Consider the following 24,886-nt stretch of genomic DNA (forward strand, 5'->3'; position numbering starts at 1 on the left):
ATCCAAATTTATTAGCGCAATGGGGCGGTATGAGCTTGGGGTTTCCGGGTCTTTCCCTGGTTTTTGGAAAACTAGGATCTTCGCTTCATTCATGGGTGGAGTGATCTCTTTGCGGTTTTTAAAGGTATCGAATAATTCTGCTAAGGTCGGGGACAGTTCTCTTATGTATGTTTTATAGAATTGTGCTGTAAACCCATCCGGCCCCGGTGCTTTGTTGTGCGTTAGGTCCCGTATCGCGTCCCCCACCTCATCTGTGATGGGCTCACAGAAGAGGTCTAGTCTTTGCTTTTCCTCTTGCGTCACTGTCTGCAGTGTCACGTTTTCCAGGTAGGCGGTCTGGTCTTCTCTTGGGTTCTCTGTGGCATATCGTTTTTGGTAGTATTGTTGGAAGATCTTTCCTATCTCGGTTGTTAAAGTGCATTTGCGACTGATCGCCATTGGGTTTGTCGTTTGCCCCGTAGCTGTCTGGCCAGTAATTTGTCCGCCTTGTTCGATTTCATATAGTACCATTGCTTCAAATATAGGAGGTGTTTTTCCACTGGCTTGGTCCGTAGGGCCTCCAATTGGCCCTGAATATGTCTGTATGCTCTTTTTACTTTTGATGAGTTGTTGTGTGCCATTTCCTCTTAGTTCGGTGCTCTTTGCTTCTAATTCGGCCTCCCACTTGATGTTTAATTTGTCCCTTTGTGTTTTGAGCGCTATGAAATGACCGCTTATCACCGCCTTATAGGCCTCCCATAAGGTTGACTTAAGAGATGTCCGGCGTAGTATTCTCTTTGAAGTATTCTTGCGTTCGTTCTCTAATGGTCTCTCTCAATACTGGGTGCCGTAGTATTTCCCCCGGTAGTGACCATCTCCATAGGTGTGTTTGTTTGCGCATGGTGGGGAGCCAGATCCAGAGGGGGGCATGGTCCGATAAGGAGATGTCACCCATCTCTGTTTCACAAATCTTCCCTGTTAGGGAGAATTCTCTAACCTAGTAAGTCCCCCAGCAGCTTTGCTGGATTTTTGGGGTTTATTTTTTCTCCTGCCAAGAGTGAGACTCTTTTACCCTCACTCTTGGGCATGATTTGAGATTGTTTCTTTGACTCCAGATGTGTTTTATGGGCTCCTTTACTCCATAGGGTCTCGTGTGTTTTTACTATATGTGTGTTACACAGCACCCTCCGTGCAGTAACACAGGGGTGTCATAGTGACACCCCACCATAGACTCCATACCCTGGGACTGACTACTGTCTCCCAGGGCATGTAAAGTCACCATTGGCTTTACTAGTCCCAAATTATTAACAGAAACCAGTACAAACCATCATATTGTGGACGTACTGGCCAGAGCAATTTGATTGCCCCGGGGTCTGTTAGTCGAGGGGGCACGTCTCCGTCCCCCCTGATCGAGTTTTGGCTGGTGGCAGTGGAAACTACTTTTTATATTCGACCGCGAATATTTTCCTATGGAATTTTCCCATTGTTCGAGGCTACCAACTTTAATTATTTAATTCTCATAGCATCGAACATACCGCCGGTTTATTTAATTAATATTAATTCGCCGGTTGGTATTTTTTGCCAGGACTCGATTCTAAAATGGCGTTTGTGTTCTCTTCTGTGACTCCAACCCAAGTCGAGCCCTTTGTTCCACTTTTTGGCGGGCTTCTCCACAGAAGCCTCCAAAAGTGGTGCCACTCTGTCTGGGTACCACAGAGGGTGTGGGAGGGGGTTTAGGCACCCTGGACTGAGTTACCTTGGTAACTCAAGTCGCACTCCTGTGTGATTGGCCCAAGTGGTGGGCCGGCCGGCTCACCCCTTAGCATGTTTGATTGACAGCTAGACTGAGTGAATGGGGGTATGCTGCATAAAAGCAGGGGTTTGGGGACTGGAATTTCAGAAGTCGCCACAGGACCGAAGAATCCGACGAGGGAGAAGCTGAGCCGACCTGCTACGACGACACCACCGGTGGAGCCCTGCTGAACCGTCTCACCACTTTTCCCAACGACAGAGGAGATCTCCAGCCCAGAGAGTCTTCTTCCGTCGACTGGTGGGGATAACCAGTCTGCTTCCTTTTTCGCTTCCTGGAGCATCTCGTGAGCGCCTTGCCTGTGCCAAGCACCCCTGCAACCGGGATACTACGTTTTACCACTACCGCGAATCAAAGGGTAGTACCTTTAACCGGTAAACTCTGCGGCTGGTTTCTTCCCTGGCAGTGCAACGACCTTCATCTTTCCTCCACGTCGAGACCTTCTCTTCTTCTGGACGACGCAGCGACTTGCACCCGCTGCCAGGAACAACTGCCCCCGCTGGAGGATCCTTTCCACATAAGGTACCGTGTTACGCCTGGCTTCCCTTGCAACCGACTGTACGAGGTAGATTTAGCCCCCGGCTTTCGAACCTGGGTTAGCCTGGGACACCCTGGCTAAACTTTTCTGAGCCTAACTAAAAACCCTTCTGAACTCCTTGCAAGACTTTTTAAGCCTGTTGTCATTTTGTGATCTTGGGTGCATTTGTGCCCTGCTCTCTCCAAGAGTGGGCACGGCCTATAGACTTTGGCTCACAAGTAACTTGACTTTCCTGCCTTGCTTAAGAGTTCCTAAATATTAGTGTGGTGTATTTTCCTACATTCTGCCTTTTTCCCTCCCTTTTTTGTTAACTTATTGGAGTGCCATCTATAGTTAAGCGCTCACCTCTGTCTGGAAATAAGTGGTGTTAACTAAGACTTGTCTGATAAGGAATAAGGGATGTATATATAATAATAGTAACTGTGTTTAGAGTGATTTACAATAATAGTGCTGGAGTGTTTCAATCAGTGTGTTTTTAAATAAATAATGATATACCTTGATACCAAAGCTCTGGTCAGTGTTTGCTTGTGCTATTATGTCCGAGTGCCTATTGTGTATACTTTACATACTGCCTAACTCTTCTTGAGGGAAGTCTGACTGCTCAGCCACAGCTACCAGGTAAATCTGGGTGGTACAGACTGCTACCAAGTGGGTTTACTGCCAACACCTGTAGTCCTAAATCTTTTGCAGTGGTCCCCAAGGGAACTGCACAGGTTTCTGCCCAACATTCCCCAGCATGTTTGAGGACGTCCAGGTGTAGTCTATCCCGGCGCTTGTGCCATGAACATGCGAGAAGTGAGTATAGCCCGGGGTCGAGCCTCCAAGTTTCCTCCAGGTCTTTTCTAGAGCTAATTTTGTCATAGCCTTCTCGAGAGCCTTTGAAGGCGTACCGCACACCCCATTTGTCTCGGGGTTGATCGGTCTGTACATGGGTCCCAACCGATGCTGAAGTCTCCTGTCAAGATGATCTCTGCCCTTGCGAAGGATTCAAATGTATCTATGCAATCCCTTATGAATCCATCTTGGCCCAGGTTGGGGGCGTATATCGTTGCTATTGTCAATGGGAAGCCTTCGATTCGTGCATTCGCGAACAGATATATACCTTGTTTGTCCATCAGCGTTTCTTGAATGCACACATTCAAGGAGTTGGCGAATGCTATTAGCACCCCTCTTTTCTTCTCTGGATCGTTTGCTTGGAGGCTATGTGTGCCTCCCTTGATTCGGGTTTTCCCTTTGTCTTTTTTTTTTGGTATGTGTTTCCTGAAGTGTCAGAACGTCGAATCTCTCTTTGTGCAGGTAGTGTTCCACCTTCTTCCTTTTTACAGGGGAGTTTAACCCTCAGATGTAATAGGTGAGTATTTTCAGCCCCATCTTTTATGTATGTCTTCCTGTCTTATATGTCTCACAGAGATCTGATGTCTTAGGTCTTCTTCTTTCCGGTGTATTTCCCCTCCCCCTTCCCAACTTCCCCCCTCAACTAATCCCACCACCTCCCCCCTCCGCCCATAACTTTCCTGAGGAGGGCTCTGGGCCCTATGTTCACACGGGCGTGTCGCCACTCGCTCCATGCCCTCATATACTCAGGTGTAACTTGGTCGTGGGGGGGGGGTCCTAAACCCCACTTAAGGTTTTCACAGTTCTTCTGTTCTTCCCGACTCTGGCCGACCGTGTATGGTTGCCGGCAGTCACGTCCTTTCTTGCATAGACATGTTTTTGGTGGTGGTTCAGTCAGATTTCTCTCTGTTGCGATGGGGATGGTAGCTTCTTGTGTTCCTGATTCTTGGGAGCGCGCTTCCCTTTGGATGCAATGGTTTGCCAGCCTCTCGGGGCTCTACGTCCATCTGTAGACTCTCTGGCTCGCACCGTCCTCTCGCAGTCTTCTCGCATATTCATGATTCTCAGGCCTTCCTCGCACGCGATTATCCTCCTTTTGGGCGCCCGCCCATGTGAACAAGAGGCCGAAGGGGAACGTCCATTTGTAGCGGATTTGTCTTGTAGCAACTTTCGTGATTGGAGCCATTTCTCTGCGCTTTTGGAGAGTTGATTGTGCCAAGTCTTGGTAAAGTTGAATATTAACTCCATTCATTCTTATCTGGTCTAGCGTCCTTGCTTTCCATGGGATTTGCTCCTTCTGTGCGTACAAGGTCACTGCGACTAGTACGTCTCTAGGGGGCTTCCGGGGTCCCTTTTCCAACGCGGGCCAACTCTATGGACTGAGTATCGCCGATTCTTCTTCATCGATTATGTCCTTAAGACTTGTTGCACTGCAGTTTTTAGGTCTTTATCTTCGACCGACTCTACCATGTTCTTAATTCGTATGTTTGATCTCTGAGACCTGTTTTCCAAGTCTTTGCGTTGTATCTCCAGATTATGTGAAATTCTGGCCAGACGTTCTTGAGTTTCTGCATATTGCTGGGATTCCTCGTCCATGTTCTGAAATGCTCTCTCTAATATATCGGTTCTTTCTTCGAGTTTGCCCATTTCTAGTTTGAGCTCCTGCACAGTTGGTTTCAGTTCGCCCTTCATGGTCTCGAACTGTGTATGCATTGGGGCCATAAATTGATCCTGGAATTCTTGAACTAGTCTCTCATATCTTCCTTAGTGGCCATGTCGGTTCTCTCCTTTGACGCTTTCGGATTCTACCTTGACCTGAGAGGATGCTTTCGGGTGCCCTTGTGTGTCCGTCCCCCAGAGTAATGCCAGATTCTGGTCGTGCTTCCCTTTAGATGTTGTGGCATATGTTTGTCGGCTCCTGGATTTGGACATGTGTGCTGTCTTTGCTCTTCCACGTGAGCCGTCCCACGAGCTTTGATGCCTATTTTGGGTGTTCGTAGTGGATATGAAACTTCGGTGCTCTTAGTGACTCCTCTGTTTTGCCCTCATTGTGCCTTCTCGTGTCTGTATGGTCATTGGAAGTTATGTTGAGCGGGGGGAGGGGACTGTGGAACGTGGCCGCACCTCCCTCCTGTGCCGCTAAGTGTTGAGGTTAATTTCGGTGGATGGATGGATGGATCCCGGATCTTTTCTAGGCCATCTGTTGTATGTGCGGATGCGAAGCTAGCATTAGCATGCGCATGTTATGGGGGGATGGGTGTATGGGGGGGGTGTTTCAGAGGGCTGTCCTTTTGCCAGTCTTGGCCCCCCACCTCTGTTTGGGTCTCTGCGGACCCCTTCTCTTGGAATATCTTACTGTTTGTGCTGTTTGCCTGTGTCTCCCAGGGCTTCCCCTGTTAATTCCTCCTTGTTAGGCAGAAACCTGTGCAGTTCCCTCTGGGACCACTGCAAAAGATTTAAGACTACAGGTGTTTGGCAGTAAACCCACTTGGTAGCAGTCTGTACCACACAGATTCACTTGGTAGCTGTGGCTGAGCAGTCAGACTTCCCTCAAGAAGAGTTAGGCAGTATACAGAGCATACAAAATAGGTACAGAGGCACAGTAGCACAAGGAAATACCGACCACAGCTTGTGTAAAAGTATATAATTATTTATTTAAAAGACACACTTGTAAAATTACACTAGCACAGAAAAAGGTAAGTAAATTCAAAACACAGTCCTAATTACTATATGTACATCCCTAGTTATTTGTTGGGCAAGTCTTAGTTAACACCACTTATTTCCAGACAGAGGTGAGCGCTTAACGTTAGATGGCACTCCAACAAATTGTTTAAAAAGGGAGGGAAAATGCAGAATTAAGAAAGCAATACAGCAAAACACTTTTCAGAGAACCACAGTACGTATTAGAGAAGGCAGTCTATTGAGGAGCAAGGAAGTTCAGTGCCAGGCCCACTTTAGGGAGAGCCAGGCCAAATATGCCCAAGATCCCACAATGTCCCAAAGTCTCAAAAGTCTTTACAGGTGAGTAAAAAAGTTCTGTTAAGCTTAGAAAAGTTTAGTTAGGGTGTCCCAGGCTAACCCAGGTTCGAGAGCCGAGGGCTAAATCTACTCCGTACAATCGGTGGCAAGGGAAGCCGGGCGGAACACAGTACCTTCAAAATGGAAAGCATCCTCCAGCGGTGGCAGTTGTTCCTGGTAGTGGGTGCAAGTCGCGGCGTCGTCCAGAGGAAGAGAAGATCTGGACGTGGAGGAAGGCTGAAGGTCGTTGCACTACCAGGGAAGAAACCAGCCATGGAGTTTTCCGGTTAAAAGGATGTTACCCCTCTTTCGCGGTAGAGGTAAAAAGTGGTATTCCGGTTGCCGGGGTGCTTGACACAGGCAAGGCGGCCACGAGATGCTCCAGCGAGGCGAAAAGAAGGCAAAAACTGGTTGTCCCCACCAGTCAAGGGAAGAAGAAGAATCTCCGGACTGGAGATCTCCTCTGTCGTTGGGAAGTGGTGAGACGGTTCCGCAGGGCTCCACCAGTGGTGTCGTCGTGGCAGGTCGGCTCAGCTTCTCCCTCTTCGGCTTCTTAGGTCCTGTGGCGACTTCTGAAGTTCCAGTCCCCAAACCCCTGCTTTTATGCAGCAAACCCCCATTCACCAGTCCTAGCGGTCACTCAAACATGCTAAGTGGTAAGCCGGGGAGCTCACCACTGGGCCAATCACACAAGAGTGCGACTTGAGTTGCCAAGGCAACTCAGTCCAGGGTGCCTAAATCCCCCTCTCACACACCCTGTAGACCCAGACACAGTGGCACCACTTTGGAGGGCTTCTGTGCAGAAGCCCGCCAAAAGTGGAACAAAGGCTCGACTCGGGTTCAGGGTTACTGAAGCGAACCCAGACGCCATTTTGACGGCGAGTTCTGGCAAAAAATCCCAACCGGTGAATTAATATTAAATAAATAAACCGGCGGTATGTTTAACATTGCACCAAAAAGTGGTGCATTAAAATCAATGGGAAATCCCATTGGGAAATATTCCGGTGGAATATTTCCGTGGTATCTACTGCCACCAGCCAGAAACTCGGCGAGGGGGGACGGGACAGTACCCCCTCGACAAACAGACCCAGGGGCAATCTAATTGCCCCTACCAGTACTTCCACAGTATGATGGTTTGTACTGGTTCTCTTCACAATTTAAGACTAGTAAAGTCAATGGTGACTTTACATGCCCAGGGAGACAGTAGTCAGTCCCAGGGTATGGAGTCTATGTTTGGGGGTCACTATGACACCCCTGTGTTACTGCACTGAGGGTGCTGTGTAACACACATACAAAAACCAATGATAGCCTATGGGGAAAAATACCTCAAAGCCCATAAGCACATTACAAGTCACAGGAATACACTCAAATCATGTCCAAGAGTGAGGGTAAAAGAGTCCCACTCTTGGCAGGAGAATAAAATAAACCCCAAAAATCCAGCAAATCTGCTGGGGGACTCACTAGGTTAGGAAATTCAGCCTAAACAGAGAATTCTCCCTAACACGCCTTACCACCTGTCTTGAGGGAGTCGCCGCCTGTATGTCTCTGCCACCAGCTCCAATGTAGTCTGGGAGTGGGGGGGCCTTCCCCTTGAGTCTCTTCTCCTATATTGGGGCCCCGCCGTACCCTGAACCGTGTCTCCTGTAGTAACTGGGGCTTCTGTCACCCCCGCGGGGAGAGCGCGCCCCCCCCCGCCCTGGCTCCTCAGTGGTCTTCACGCTCCTTGATATGCGCGGCGGGGGCCCGCTCCGACGAGTGCAGTGGGGAAGGTGGGGGGGCGCATGACTCCTGGTCCCCCCCCCCCCAGCTTCTCTGGTGCTCGGTCCCTCTCTTCGTTTTCCATCGTGTCAGTCGTTGTTGGCTGGGGGCCACTCGGGGTCCCGCTCTGCTTTCCCTGGCGGCTCTCTCCAGGGCCGCACCGGCGCATCTCTCCTCGGCTGCTCCCCGCCAGTCGCGGCGATTGCCCGCCTACCTTGACACTTGGGGAGCCCAAACCCTCCGTCCGCTGGCCGGTCCACCGCTTGCCTCGTGATGGCCACTCCAGCACACCCCCGGCCATGGTCTCCGTCGGCTTCCGGGACCCGGATGTAATGGGCGCCGTGTCCCAGTCTTATGCGTAGGCGCTATCTCGGAGCGAAGGCAATTCACCTCTGTTCTCTATTCAACACTCCTCCCGTCTGAGATTACACCACCAGCAGTTCCTGCCTTCTCGGTGACCGCGCCTGCATGTATGGTCTGCTTTGTTGTGTCGGCCCCGAGCCGGGAGACTGAGCACCGCTCACGCACGTCTACCCTGCTTGATCTTGGAATCCCGGTAACTTGTTTTTCATTGCATGACAAAGTAATGCTTGACATAAGATGTGAAAAAAAGTGACATTCTGCAAAAAAATTAAGGCTTTTTAGTCTATAAATGAGATAAAACGATAAGGGGGTTTAAAACATTACTGTGATACTGTACATGTCTTGAAAGAAGATAAAGATGTGTGTAGCTAACTAGTGCTCTGTCTGTGCTTTCACCATAAAAATGCCACGATTGCAGTTCTTATCACCGAAAATTGTGCAAACACAATGGCTACTCGAATGAGCCATCTCTTAGAAAAAACACCCCCATTTAAGTGCTCGCCTTAACAAAGATTGTTAAACGGATGCTCTTGCTGTGCCCGGTCAGCTTGGCTCCTGGAGAGGTGGGGGTGGCAGGGAGTGAGGTGGGGTGGGGCAGAGGATTCAAGAGTATGACAGCGCTGGGACTGCCAGGAAAAAGACTCGTGCACCTCGGAGCAGCCCGGCTCCTCTATAAAACACACTATTAGTTGGTAAACACGTGGTCACACCGAGCGCAGGGCCATTAACGATCCAATTGCTCATGTTTGGGGCTGACGCTGAACTTGCAAGATTGCTTGCTTTGTATAAAAACAAAAAGCATCTACCAAGGTCTGTGAATCATGCAACCTATCCAAGCACGTAATGCACATAGGCTTGGTGATCATTTAATTTAATAAAAACACTGGCTCTGACAGGGACTTCATTGATATTGATATTTTATTTGTATCGCAATCGTACACAAGTGTTTTAGAGCGCGACAAGGCAAGGGAGGGGAACAAGGGAGAAAAAAACAATCTTACTAGGCCCAGTGACATTGAAAACGCGCAAGTGCATGGGAGAGGGAAAGCGGAAAACTGCATGGAAGGGGTTGCGGGGGGGGAGTGGAGAGTGGAGCGAAGGACAACAGAGAAATACTAAAATAAATAAATAATAAAAGGCAACAAACAGTGGCAAGTGCTGGGTTTAAGGCAGCAGTCAGGGTATGTCTGATAAGTGCAGGAAAAAAGGGGGGGTGGGGGGCTGTATGGTTACAGATACAAACTCCAGTGCAAGGGATAGCCGGGAGGCAGTGCAGGTGGGTGGGTGGCAGGGTGAGCAGGTACCTGGGCCGGAAGACAAAGGGTACGCCATGTGCACAGTGCCGAGAGAGAGAAGATCAGCAGGGGAGAGGAAGGGAGAAGGCAGAAGCAAAGAAGGTCTTGAGGTGCTTCGGGAACCGTAGATGGTTCTCCTCAAGTTTCAGTGGCAGGGAAGCTGTTCCAGAGAGAGGCCCCAGCTGAGGTCAGAGATCTAACCCAGCTTGTTTCTTTGAATAACGATTGACCCTGAGGGAGTTCGAGGTAGAGGAGCTTAAGCCTCGATTGCTCAACCTTCGTTACCATATAGAGAATCTTGGCTGGGGTGCTCTGTGCTTCTACTCTGCCATATAGAGGGCAGGAGTACAGAAACCCCCCTCCCGTTCTTTCCATCAGCAGATGATGACTGTTCAGTTCCCTACAAGTGCCTCGACGTGCTTCAAAAAGGCAAGGGAGAAATTGCAGTCAGGTACCTATTACTGATGTAATAAGGGAGCCTCTAGAGCCACCCCGATCCGAAGCATTTTTAGGGCACAGCCAAACTCAGCCCTGGCACACTTAAAGCGAGGTCCTAACCACAGAAGGGACCCAAAGAAGAAGAACGACTCACTTGGTGTGGGATACCGATATCTTCATTACTTTTAACGATTCTCCTTCCTGGTGCTAACTAGCCTGATTCTGTTAGTACTGAGTTCAGTACTTCCATTACCTACTTCCTTTTTTTTAATAAGAAATCAAGTACATTGCTAGGTTTGTTTTGTTCCTCCCTCCTTGTGACAGAGGCTATGTTCACATTTACTGAGTCATGTTTAAACCCATGGGATAGGATACATGTGTAAATAACACAATAAGATAAAACACCAATAATGGGGAATTTAAACAGAGTAGAGAGACTTGCTTAAAACTAAAAGGTGCAGTGACTAACACCTGCCAGATGGAATGACAGCAGTCTACTTTTAACAGTCATAGGACTGGAATTATAGGATTGTATTGCAGGATTTATCAGTCTGACCTACATTCCAACATTATCAATTCCATTCAGGAGAGGTTTGGTCATTGCTGGTTTTAACATTGCATTCTGGGACGTGCAGTCTGGATTTCTGATGGGGAACTCCAGGACTACAGGCCCCATAATGCAAAGTTAAAATCATGACTGGACTAGAATCTCCCAAATTCAATAAAGAAAGTTGGCATGTATGATCTAAACCAACGATAAGTCGGAAGTTACAAATAAAATGCATTTGTTTCCAATCCAACAGGGTTTAGTAATTTTTGTGATACAAGTAAGGGAGAGTACTGTACTTTAATAAACTGGCTGACACCCCAGTAATAAGTTACAGATTAATTATGTTGAAGCAATGCAACTAGGTAACAAGGCATAAAATAAGCCGTGTCGCATAGCAATTTGCTATGCAATTCTGTAGTTTTGCTAATCAAATGAACACTTGTGTAGCTAAGTTAGCTATTTAAGTTGCCCTCTTCAATGAAAGCACAGTTCGCCCTGCATTACTCTCTTGCCGTTGGTGCTATGTTCACCCTCTTTTCTCTGTTCACCTCAAGTGCTACTGTAGGGAAAATGCAGCAGTAATCCTCTTCTCCACTCTTAAGTACCAAATGCATGTGTAGGAGTGAAATATTTTTTTTTTTTCAAATAATTAATTGCAAGCCAGAAGTAATTGGGATGGTACTTTTATTGAGCTTTTTATATCCTGTCTGTGTCAACTTTATATCTTTGAAAAAGACAGTCATGCAATTCCATTCCTAAAATGTAAGTTGTTAAATAATACAGAATTAAAGTATTGAAACTGTAAAACCTTGCATCCATCCACGCTTTACAGTAAAGTTTAGGTTAGTGTATCTGAATTTCATAGTGCCACATTTTTCACTTTGTTGGGGAAGATGCATCATGTTGACTAGTGAACTTTTGAAAATGCACATTATCACATGATCAAATGCTTTTGTTAGCAAACCTATTCATACATCTATATCACTCAGGTCCTATTACATAACTTTATACGTAACCTGCAGGTTGTGTACATCTTGAAACTGGTGCTCAACCCATACTCCGCTACTTTCTTTATTATAAACCTGTTGCTTTATACCACTGTCATGATCTCTGCTTCCAAAAGATCAGGACTTGCCCGACTCCCTTGGAAGCAGACCCATAACCCCGGTTCCGAGTGCCAGCCAGTCCCAATTGGGACCTTTTGGACCCTGTCCTGGCGCCAGTGGCACCAGGCTCATAAAGATGCCCAGTCCCAGCGCTGGAAGCGCCGGGCTCATAATGCTTGGGTGGACTTACCTGCAGCAGACCATGCTGCTTACTTACCTGCCAGTTGAACCCCTGATCCTCTTCTGTTTGGGACTACTTTTCCTGTTGGGTGGGGCAGGAGCCACTCCCTAGGTTCAGAACACTGGAACTCTTCTGGAAAGCAGGAACTCTTTTCTTACCTAGGCGTGGCTGTGGAAGGAGACACCTAAGCACTACAGGAGGCTATTTAAACCACACCCGATGGATGAATCTTGCTTTGTGTTATTCTGCATTCTCTGCAGCAGAACGCTCATCGTGTCTTCTGCTTCTGATCCTGGGCCTAAGGGAACAAAGGCTCATCATCCTGGAATCCAGTCTTCAGCAGCACCTGTAAAGACAAAGAAAGAACAGGTTAGCACTACGGTCTTCAGTGGCAGCGCATCTCTTACCTGGTCCATCGGCTGTCACCAACGCCTCGCGCTGCATTCCGGCATCTGAAAGACAAAGGCTTACCTACTCTTCGCATGCTCCGGAGGTCTTCGCACTGCATTCCGGCATCTGAAAGACAAAAGCTTACCAGCTCTTCGCACGCTCCGGAGGCCTTCGGCGCTGCATCCCGCATCTGAAAGACAAAAGAAGGTGCGTTTAAAGACATTGGGCAACTTTATTACTCACGTGCCATTACTCCTTCCCACGCCGAATCCAGTGGGTATTCCAGCACCCTTCAGCTTCTCTAAAGCTCCGAACTTGTACCTGCAAGATAAAAGGGACAGTTAGTGCGCATCGTGAAGCAGGCTACAAGCGCTTACTTACGTGCTTCCAGGCGCTTCTATTCCTCACGCGGGTTCGATCCTCAACTCTCATCAGCCCGCCATCCGCCATCGCCGGAACCCTGCAAAACAAGAGATATCATTACAAAAGACTTTTAAGACATTTGAAGTGCCCAGAACTTACCGTTCGTGCAGTTAACGACCGACAGCAGTCCTCTGAGGTCAAGAGGCCTGCACCCTTATCCAGTGAAGAAACTGGTTACGGCACCCTGCCCCGAGGCAGATGGAGAGCTCGGCGTTCACTTACCTAAGGTGAGGGCGTTAACCTTTGGGGTTCTACAGGAGAAGAGAAAGGGAAGAGGAGAGAGGCACCCAATAACCCCAGTTCATTAATCCCATATTTTCTATCTGCAGACATCTTACTCTTCAAGTCAGACATACAGTGCACAGAGGTCCAGCCCAAAGAGCCAACCGTGTGTTACACATCACCTTTGAAGATACGGCATTCACCCAGTCAAGACCGGCGCCTCTGCGGGAATCAGGTGAGCATTACAACCACGTACCCTGAAAGTGAGATGACCACAAGCTACAATATTCCACCTAGTTTGGCCATTTCTCTGTCTACTACACAATCCGCTCTGCTTAGTCTCTTTCTTTCCTCTTACATAATAAATACACAAAGCAAACTAAATGCTTACGCAAAGTAGTGATCAATAGTTCCATCCAGTCTGTAGATCTACTGATCTACTGCAATAACAAACACTGTAGTTAGCTTCTAGAGCTTGCTTTGCTTTATGATTGTATTATATATTACCACCTGTAGGAGACAGCTGGACATGTTTTCCGAGCCTTTTTTATCATATCTATTTGTGTCCATTCATGCAACTAACATTTTACAGACACTCATTTATGGCTCGCAAAGTTCTTTCACCCACTCAATTGAGTAGATTTTATGAAGGGCGGGTAGCGTTTACAAGAGGTGTTTGGAACCTTTATTTAACATCTACTTTGTCTGCAGTAAATGTCAAATAAAAGTTTCACTGTGCATGCCTGGACTCTGGGGGGCAGCATTATGCCAAACAAAGTGGTTTTGTAGTGACATGCACCATTATACAGAAATTGCATTATAAATGTGTTGTCCTCCGTTGCTATGGGTCAAATGCATGTCTCTTAGCTTAAATAGGTAAACTAAGTTACCCGACCTGCAGGTCTAGCTGAAGTTTAACGGATTTGCAAGGCCTGAATGACTCCTCTCACAAATGTCGTATTTCAGCGGTAAGCAAAACTGCTGTATTGTTTCTCATTTCATGTCTTGGGTACAAATAACATCCGGTGGCATTAACAATATTAGTACAACATTGCTAATCAAATGGGTCCGTTTGCTAATCAAAAACATTTTAATTAGCAAACTCTGCTAATCAATTTTTGGAAACTAATTTATGCCTTGAGGTAAAGCTAAGAATTTCAGGGGAAAGAGAAACAGGAGCGTGGTTAGATGATATTAGCCATTGCAGTGTCTGATCCCTTACCAGCTCTTCCTGTATCTGCTGGGCTCGCCTCCTTAGTTGAGCATTATATTGGCGGCTTAGAAATCGACTAAAAAAAATAAATATCACATATCAAAAGGTCAATTTAACTATTATACATCATTTTAATTGACATGACAACAAACCCATTTTGCCCATTCAGGTTATCGGATGTTGTTTATCTTGCTAAACAAGACTGCCTTTAACTTTTATTTAGATTATATATATATATTATATATAGGCTCAATAGTACAGTTATAAGTTACAGCTGTAATAAAACACAATACATACAATCATCCGTGTAATACAGTGTTAGGAAAGATGTTTTTTGCTGCTTTCCTCCCACAGATTTCAATGGGACGCCTTTTCTTTTTGCTTTGTTTTAACTCCTGGCCTGACTTTTTGGAGGTAGGTAAAGCCTTCTACTTTACTCCCCTTGCCTTGTGGTCATTTATATGGGGAGACAAAATAGTCCATAAAACGATCAGTGCTGAGAGACTGTTTCCCTTTATGGATTTCTTGTATTTTGACAACCGCACGCATCACCGCGGTTAGCATACCTTGTATCCTTCCAACACTTTCTTTTGTAATTTCTGGATTACAAATACAATATGTCCAGGATAAGCTGGTGGCAGAAGATATTTTCCTACCATGTTTTATTTATTGGTCATTTGTAAGGAACTTATACATCAATAAAATTGTGTATCAAAGCGCCCACAGGGCAAAGGAAGGGAACAAGGAAAACACAAAGAACAATGAAAAAGGCAAAATACAGAAAGAGCGGTCCTACTAGGCCTTGTGAACATTTGGATCGTGCAAGTGCAGCGAGAGAGAGGGGACAGGGGAGGGGGACACGTGCTAGAGGGTGCACAGGGGGTGGGTGGGTGGATGAAGTGCCAGGGGGACAGTCGCAAGGCAACAGGTAAGTGCAAGAGCCAGATGCAAAGGCAACAGTTAAGTGCCAGGTAATGACACTTCGATGGAGGGGTGACCAGCCCATAGAATAGGTGCAGGCCTGTGAGGTGGAAGAGGCCGGGTGGTGCCCAAGGGCAAGTTCAGTTGGTGGGGGAATACTGCAGGAGATTGGACAGAAGGCCTGGACCCAGAAGGACACAAGGGACAGTCCACCAATCACAGCTACTGTGGGAGTTTAGCATGGGAGGGAGAGAGGGAAGGAGGAGGAGAAGAGGAATGTCTTGAGGTGTTTGCGGAACTTGAGGAGATCTTGTTCAAGACAGAAAGGGGGAGGCTGTTCCAGAGGAGGGAGCCAGCTTAGGAAAGGGAACGGCCACCCGCTCTCTGCTTAGAGAAACGCTTGACAAGCAGAGAGTTGGAGGATCAGAGGGATCTGGTGGGGGAAAATGTGGTGAGGGGAAGTTGCCGATCCCGTGGCCCCTGGCCCCAGACAGCCTTATGGATGATGCAGAGGCATTAAAATTTGATCCTTGCAGCAACCGGGAGCCATTGGAGAGATTTTAGGGCTGGAGAGATGCGGTTCCAGGGCTTAAGGCCAAGGATAAGTCTTGCAGCCCTAATCTGGATTAGCTGGAGAGGGTGCATACAAGAATGTAGATTGAGGAAACAACGGTTGCAGTAGTCCATCCTGGAGAGTACCAGAGCTCTGGAGACATTGAGCTTCTGGGGGAAGTGAGGAAAGTGAGGATACCCTTGAGGAGTTAGAGTTGGAAAAGGGCCTTCTTGGCAAGGTCCAAGATGTGAGGAATGCAAGAGAGAGGAGTCGGAAGATAACTCCAAGGTTCCTGGCCTCAGAGGAAAAGAGAACAGGAGTCCCGATAGTCTTGCTGGCATTGAGACAGAGGTCGTTGGAGGTACACCAAGACTGGATAGCGGACAGACAATCAGGAATGATAGAGGTCAGAGGAGATGCAGAGGGTAGTCTGAAGAAGAGTTTGGTGTTGTCTGCCTAACACTGGAAATGTGGTGAAAAAGTGGAGATAAGGTGAACAAGGGGAGCGAGATGGATGTTAAAAAGCCAGGGCGAGGATTCCAAGATGGCGGCCGGCGGAGGACTATGTGCATGAGCGTCTCTCTCCACCGGGCTGCAGCATTATCAGTTAAATAAAGCTTTGTGGTGCGGTAAGCCATTTCCCCTTCTAAACAAAAACGAGAAGCAGATGAAGAGCAACATCGGACACTCGATACGAGCGCAAAGTAGAGAGGAGACGAACAAGTTATCCCCCAGTGCAGGGAGGGGCACGCAGGCCATAAAACAAAAAGGAGGCTCTGGTCCCGAGCCAGAGACAAGAGGAGACACCCTCATCCCTGAGTGTGAAGAGGAACACCCTCCCCGCACGGGAAGAAAACACCCCACAGGAGGACGCGAGTGCTGGGAGATTAAAGGTGAGAACCAGAGGACAAATGAGGAGGGAAGCAAGGCAGCACCCCCCTCCAACACACAGCCCCCCCCACAAATCAAGGGAAGGCGATCAGGAGGAAAACTCCAGCAGGTTGGTGTTACGCTCACCTGGTCTCTGCGGGGGTGTTGGGGCACGGTTGGAGCGCTGCCTGGACTGGACTCCTCTGACTCAGGCTCAACCCCCAGCTGCTGTAGAGTGGACTGCTCTGGTTGCTGGCATTACCCTTGGTAGAAGGTAAGAGGAAATGAAAATGCTGCGGTTGAATTGCGATCCCCCTCGAACCCTTCGTGCCAAAATAAGGTGAGCATGCGTTTTCCCACATGATCTTACCAGTTGTTTTGTAAGGGTGAGCTCTCCATCCTGCTTTCTCTCAGCAGGGGCGCCGAGGATGGACCAAGTTGCGTCACTGGTCCGTGTGTGTGGCAGCCCAGACCGGCTGTGACCAATCCACTGTGAAGTTTTTCGTAGCTGCGATTATCGTCCGAGTCCTTTTGTATTGACTTTTCCCCAATGATTATTGTCCGTAATGTTTCTAATGTCCCTTCTCTCCCTTAATAGGTGTTAAGATGGCCACGCAGAGTCACGGTGATGGAAGCAAGTTCAAACGGTGACAGAGGGGATTTTGGAAGGCCCCACTGAAAGTTAAATTGGGTTTCCGGATGTTTTGCGTTTGCGTGTAGCGCAGCCAAGCATTAAATGTTTATGAAGTTGCTACCCTTGTGCGTTCTTTTTCCCTTGCAGGTACGGCCCGGCGACGCTTGGAGAGCGGTTATCCGAGGACCTATTGGCGGCCAGATGGATGGATCTGTGAGGATGCAGAGCTGAAGGATGTCTCCAGTTGGAATTGGGTAAGCAGCACTTCGAGCGATGGCGTGGCTGGACTCGGGTAAGATGCACGCTGTAGTTGCAGAGATGTAATCAGGTTAGCTGTGCTTCGAGCGATGGCGTGGCTAGACCCAGGTAGGTGCGCGCTGAAGATGGAGTTCCAGAGGCTGAAGAGAAGCGTGCAGAGCTGGAAACAGGTAAGGAGCTGTAGATGGCAGTAAGCGTTATGCTGCACACAGCAGACTAACGCGAAGCGCCTGCATGCGGGTGGTGTTGGTTTATATAGCCTGGCCCCAGCCACTCCCCTTAAGACCCGCCTTGTGGCCACCACCTTACCATTCCCTCAGACTTCTGCACGTGCTCCCAATGCTTTTGTATGGCCACACCCGGCCTGGATGCACGTGCCTTAGGCACACCTTCATATGCAACTCCTGGGCCAAAGGCGCCAGGACTGGGTCCATTTGGACCCTTTGGAGCATGAAGGTAATGGCCCTTGACCAGTGGCCATGACAGTTGGCCCAGAGAACGGAAGGTAGGGGGGCTACAGGACAGAGTGGAAGCCCGCCCAGTAACTACAGATTCTGAATAGCCTAGTAAGGGCTATCATTTGGAAAACAAAATAAGGGGGTGGGTCCAATGTAAGGGCTGAAAGCACAAGGAGGAAGAAGCCTAGAGAAGGGAAGGAGCGGCTGAAACACGAGCGAGGCCCCCCTCACAGAGCAGCAGAATACCTAGATAGGTCAGGACTTCAAAAGTCCGGGGGAACCTCAGCGACGAGGAGCGCCATCCAGAAACCGGAAGGGTACGGTGAGTGGAACAGCAAGAGGCATCTACGGGGTCAAAATTCCTACACCAGCGCAGATTAGAAGCATGAGACAAATTAACAGGGACATACTACAATAACACAAAAGGGTCCACTTGCCCAAGACAGGGGGGAAGGTGGTGCCGGAGACTCAAACAAGACAAGAAATGAGCATTAAGCAACTCTGGAGCTCCGAAAACACAACACACCCAAAAAGCAGAGGAACACGCAATAAACCACAAATGCCAGAGACAATACCAGAAGGATCTATGGCAGTATGTAAAGAGGACATGCAGACATGGTTCAGGGAGTTCCAAGAACAGTTTAAAGCCTACTTCCAAACACAGTTTGAAACATTACAACAAAAAAAAAGAAACAATCGGTACAAGAGTTGAAAGTGGATGTGGTCAAACTGGAAGAAAGAACTGACAACTGGAAAAGGTGGTGCAAAATATGAAAGACGACGCACAAAAAAGTGACGAAACCATGGAACACTTAGCACGTCTGTCACATAACTTCAGAAATCAGTCTCGAAGATCTAACATCAGAATTAAAAAACTTGTGGAAACAGTGAAAGACAAAGATCCAAGAGGCAAGGTGCAACAAATCTTTAAAGACATTTTGGCAAACTGTAGAAGAAGTGATTCAACTGGATCGGGTACACCGAGTAGGCCCGCGGAGGATGGCCGACCCAAGCACACGCTCAAGGGATGTACTAGTGGCCTTATCCTCCTACAGTCAGAAAGTACACATTTTGAGGAAAGCGAGGACGGTGGGTCGATTAAATGGAGAGGAAATGCAATTATACCAAGATCCCGCACAGTACAAGCTCCCAAAAAGGCGGGGGATGGGCCCAGTAGTGAAACATTTGGTGACAAAACAAATAAGTTATAAATGGATGTTTCATTTCGGCTTACTCTTTTCATGGGAAGGACGACAACACAGAATCACGACATGTGAAGAGGGAGTGCAGATTTTGAACATACAAGAGGAGAGTGAGGAAGGTGGCGAAGAACAACAAAAAGGAGACAGAGGATGCAGAAAGCTGTGGGAGTGGAAAACAGTGTAAAAAAAAGGGAAATCATGGCACAAGAAATTAACAACGAAACAAAGACATTTGATAGAGATAAACAACGTCACAAGCAACAAGAGCGGAGGGGAACGAAGACAGAAACTACACCTCAGGAATGGGGTTTCAGACTTTAACAAGTATGAGTAAGCATGCGGCCCATGGAGGGGAAGGGGAGAAGAACTTGGCATCCTTAGTGGGGTTTAGCATCCCCCACGATGACTCTGGGTTGTTCTGAGGGCCAGGCGCGACAGACAAGCCATCCGGGTGATCATAGGAACCTGGGCCCTCCTCAGGGAAAGGAAAGGGTGGGTGGGCACTGATTTGGGTGCTGTTGGTGATCTATGGGGAAGGAGGCAGTGGAATTATGGGGGACCGTCAGAAGAGAAAAGAGGATGGGCAAGGATCTGCGAAGAGGGGGGATAAAAGATGGGGAGCACTCAAATGAAGGACCTTAAGGTATTGACATATAATGTAAGGGGATTGAACACCCCAGTGAAGAGGAAAAAGATGGAACATTTTCTGAGGAGAAAAACTTTTGATATCCTCACGTTTCAGGAGACATATGTAAGAAAGACAATGGTAGACTCAGAATTCTAGGGTATATTCAACTGCATCAAGCAAATACGGGAGAAAAAAACGGCGGGCGTAATGATCACATTCCATGATGGGCTGGGAGCACAAATTCAGGAATCTATGGTGGATAAAAAGGGGAGGTATATATTCCTAAACGTGGTCATGGAAGACTACAAGGTCACACTAGCCTCACTCGATGCCCTGAATACAGGCCAAGATGGGTTTTTGAGAGAAACCCCATTGAAATTACAGAACTTCTGTAAAGGAGATATCATAACAGCAAGGGATTTTCATATGGCATGGGCTCCAATACAGTATAGGAGCGGGAACACACAACAGGCAGCACAGGCCCGACCAAGGGATTACGGCGGAAGATGGACACATTAACGCTCCACGATATTTGGAGAATAGTAAGGGGACAGGAGCAGGGCTTCACACATTCTCCCCACCCCCCCTCCCCCCATGTACATTCCTCCATGTCTAGAATAGATTACATTTGGGCCTCCACAGGGCAACTGGGAAATGTTCGGGACGTAGAACTAGGATCAATCTCATTATCAGACCATGCCCCACTGTGGATGAGTATAACAATGGAAGAGAGGAAATCGGGGCTCTGGAAATGGAAATTTCCCACAGAGCTTCTATATGACCCAGTTCAGGCAGGAAATCTCAGAGAAAAGATCTATTTATATTTTAGAGAAAATGAAACAGCGGAAGTACCACAGGAAATAGTATAGGATGCATTCAAGGCAGTAATGAAGGGGCACTTGATAGCACTCAAAGCAAGGAGGGCTAAAGAAAGGAACCAGTGGGAAAAGGAACTTGAGGGGAAACTGAGTGAGATCCAGGAACAAATTTCAAAGCACCCTAGCAACAAACTAAGAAAGGCAATGAGACACGTGCAGGGACAACTGCAAGCTATTAGAACGAAACAGGCCGAGAAGGGACTACGATATTTGAAACAATAGCATTATATCAAAGCCAACACATCAGACAAGCACCTAGTTAGGCAATTACCAGAGAAAAAACGCACCCAACCAATGATAAAACTACAGAACAATCTAGGACAGGTAAAGGCAACAAACTAGGACATGGGGAAAATATTTAGGGAATATTACCAAACATTATATACATCCGACGATCCATCAGAACATGAACAGGAGGTATATCTGAGGATGCTAACACTTCCACAGATATCAGAGGAAGAGAAGGAACTATTAGAAAAATCATTTCAGACTTACCATTAAATAAGGCTACGGGGCCCGACGGATACACTTCGATTTTCTACAGAAAATAACTTGGCCACTACCCTTACGAGATTGTTTAAAACAGTGAAGACTAAAGGAAACATTACCCCATCAATGAATGAAGCCAAACTGGTGGTGTTCCACAAACGGGAAGGATCCGGTATTCCGAGGGTCCTACCTCCCAATAGCGTTAATAAATCTTACACAAAATTATACACAAAGATACTAGCAAACAGACTCACTCGGCTGCTAACAAAATTAATAGGACTTGATCAGATCAGGCTTCATACCCTCAATGCAGACATTTGATAATACGCGAAGAATAGCCCATCTAATAGAAAAAAATAGGAATGACACAACATCCAGCAATTTTAGTGTCATTAGACGCTGAAAAAGCATTTGACAGGATCGAATGGCCCCTGCTGTTCCGCATATTATAACAAATGGGGTTTGGGGAGAAATGTAGCCAAATGATGAGGCAACTATAAATCCCTGGGGATCCTTATCGCCCTGAATGGAATACTTACAGAGAAAGCCATACTGGGACGGGGCACTGTTAGGCAGAATTGCATGCAGTTCCCTCCGGGACCACTACACACAATTAGTACTACAGGCGTTAGCCAAACCAACCTTTGGTATAAGTCTGTACCACACAGTTTTTGGTAGCGAGCTGAACCGCCAGGCTTATCTCAAGAGTGAATGTGAGCAGTACTAGTAGTTACACAGAGGACTTTCAATCACAGTGGTTCAAGTAGACACTTATACTCAAGGTTTCTTGGTAAAACACTTATTCATTTATTACAAAATCATTTAGAAAACATTTCACTAGAAGGAGGCAACTTAATATTATAAACCAATACACTTCAATACAAAGGTTTTAAGACAATTTGAGCTCCCCTGAAATAGGAGCTAAGTGGCAGTTTAGTTACTTAGAAGTGAGCAAAAAAGCACAAGGTAAGTAGAATAGATCACATATACTTGTTAGACAGTGCAAATAGTTTCAGTGCACCAGAAGAGTTCAATTCAAGTAAATGGGCCAGGCCAAAGTCAATGGGCTAGTGTTCAGGATAGGAAAGCAGTTCTGGTATCAAACAGTAAAGTCTTTGCAAAAATATTCTCAGAAGTAAAAGAAAAAGAATCAAGTTTTGGCTCACAAGCTGATTAGGCCTGCAAGTTGGGAAAGTTTCACAAACAACTACGAGAGTGGCGTTCTTTCAATCGGGTTGGCCCAGTACCTTAGTATGAAGAAACAAATGCAGCTGAAGTTGTTCGTTCCTGGCAGTTCCTGCAGATCTCATTGTTCCTGAGCCTCAGTCGTGGGGACAAGAGGGAGGACGTCGGGGGACTCCTGCACTGCACGTGATCATCGGAAAACGCAAACAAAATGGAGTCGCTTCAGTTAGAGTAGCTGTTCTTCAAGTACACAAGCTGGTGTCCTTCCCCCTGGTTAATCCTAACCAGCTTCGAGAATGGTATCCAGGTGGCTTACGAGTTGATTGGTCCCACCACCTCAAAGGAAGAAGTCATCCTTGAAGGGGCTTCTCTGTCGAGATGAACTTGGCAATTCAGACCTGCAGCAGGGCTTCACCGAGCTTCACCAGGCAAACCAACGATCCAGGAATTGCAGCAGTCGTCCTCTTCCAGCTCGTCTTCGGTTCTTTCGCTCCAGTGGTCGACTCTGCTTTCCAGTCCAAAAGACTTGCCATTTAAACAGTTCTCTCCCTTTCATTACAGCCTGGCTGTCACTCACCCAGCAGGGTGGCTGTCCTTGCCGGACAGTCAGCCAGCCAATCACGCCTGAGAGCATTTGAGTCTCCTAGGAGACTAAGCACAGGGAGTTTAGAGCACCTCCCTCACTTCCTGCCCATCCCAGACACTCAGACACCAGAGGTGGTTTTCAGTCCTGAAGCCTGCCAAAGGCATACGAACAAAGGGACCAAGCCTGGTTTGGCACGCAGAGTCAAACACTAGAAGGACCTTTCCAAAAAGAAACAGCGAAAAGAGAAGACGGTACCCGTTTAAAGAAAGGGGCTTAAGGCACCATCTTGAAAAACATGGCTCCCGTGATTTTTAGCTACCGGTGTTCACGGTTGTGAAAAATCATGTTAGTTTGTTATAAAACCACTGCCACCAGCCTTTTCCAATAGAAAAGGGTAGAATTTTACTGCTATGTGAGTATTTAGACACAGGGGATACTAGGTAACACCTCCAGCACTCAATTGTAAGATGGTGTGTGCTGGGTCTATAAATTTGGAAAGACTAGTAAAGTCAATTTCACTTTACATACTCTGGGAAATAGTAGTTTATCCCAGAGAAGGTATTTAACCCTTTGGGAAGTCTAAAAAGACATCCCTGTGTCACTGCACGGAGGGTGCTGTGTAACACACATGAAAAGATGATGCATATGAGTTCTCTAAAACTCCATAAATCAAAGAACACAAGTGTAAAACACACATAAAAATAGATGAGTGGGAAAAAAGGCTCACACTTTTTCCAGGTAAGAAAATGAAGTCCTCAAAAATCCAGCAAAGTTGCGGGGGGGGGGGGGGGGTGGGGGGGGAGTTTCTAAGGTGAAGGGAATTAGCACATTTATGAGAATTGAATTCTCCCTAACAGGCACTAAGCAGGGTTATCCCCTGTCACCGTTGTTGTAGGCTATTTATTTAGAACCATTATTGTTTAAAATTTGTGAGACAGACCAACCAGCTCAGGAGAATAGAAATGACGAGAGAAACACAAAGCAATAGCATATGTGGAGGATATGCTGGTCGCAATGACGGATCCCGAAAAATAACTCCCATTATTAATGAAAGAACTCGATAAATATGGGAGGATATCAAGACTAAAAATAAAAAGGCAGAAATCAGGAATCCAGAACCTATCGAGAGAGCAGGTAAATGATGGTTCTACCGAAATTGATTCACTACTTTCAGGGACTCACCATTCTGGCAGGGGAGGCGGGGTCACAGAGAGGAGTTGAAAACTGTTGGCATGAATATGCTGGTATTGTATAAGAAACCAATACAAATATGTGGAAAAACCAAAAAAAGCCAGAGCAAGAAGAGCCCTGAGAATGCCAAAGGTGGAGATAGAGGTGGGTGAAGAGAAGGAACCCATGACGACATGGGAGAAACTGTCAGTGAGGAATGAGGTCAGCCAGTCCAGTGCCCGCTCAGAGATACCTAGAGTATCATGGAGCTGTTGAATGAGGGTGATGTGGTTAACTGTGTCAAAAGCAGAGGAGCGATAGAGCAGAATGAGGAGAGCAGGTGAGTTAGAGTCAATAGAAGCTAGCAGTTCTTCACATGTGTCCAGGAGAGCAGTTTCTGTGCCTCTGGATGCTCGGAATCCAGAGTGCGAGAGTGCGATAGTGCGAGAAAAGGATTTCTTGAGTTTTAGAAGTGAAACGGGTGGCCAGTGCAGAGGGCCTGGCAAGGAAGAGGTGAGGTAGAGACTGCAGATTGATTGGCTAGTTCCTTGCAATTTTTAAAGAGTTCAACCATGTTCGTGTTGTTAGAAGCTCCCGAGATGCGGGCCTGGATGGGAGCCCTCTTCTTGAAGCAAATGGAGAAACAATATTGTCTTTGTAGAAGGTGGCAGGCCAGTTTATCAGAGGATGAGCTTGAAGTCTGCCACTTCAGTGGGTATACAAACGCATCCAACAGTTGGGGTGTCTTTGGTATTTTGGTTTAAAGTGCAGAGATTGAGTTGGGTAAATATAGACTGCCCCCTCCTTTAATGTCTAGAAGTAAACTCCATTTATTTATTTTGATATCAAAATTATACCCAGCATACTACACATACAGGGAGGAACTAGTATTAAGCAAGTTGTACCATCACTGCAAACCTGCCCTTTTTCCAATTC

At 47.1% G+C, this 24,886-nt stretch overlaps 1 protein-coding gene across 2 annotated transcripts in view; it reads right to left on the reverse strand.

The window, feature by feature from the left end:
- TCHP (trichoplein keratin filament binding) overlaps nt 1–24,886 on the reverse strand; it is a 264,855-nt gene that overhangs the window by 141,433 nt on the left and 98,536 nt on the right. For both annotated transcript variants that reach the window (XM_069619404.1, XM_069619405.1), the window contains exon 8: nt 14,128–14,194. In XM_069619404.1, coding sequence (XP_069475505.1) covers nt 14,128–14,194 — 67 coding nt within the window. The remainder of the gene's footprint in view (nt 1–14,127; nt 14,195–24,886) is intronic.

This window comes from Ambystoma mexicanum, chromosome 10, assembly GCF_040938575.1.
Source record: "Ambystoma mexicanum isolate Mex_15411 chromosome 10, UKY_AmexF1_1, whole genome shotgun sequence".
In the NCBI taxonomy this organism is placed as follows: Eukaryota; Metazoa; Chordata; class Amphibia; order Caudata; family Ambystomatidae; genus Ambystoma; species Ambystoma mexicanum.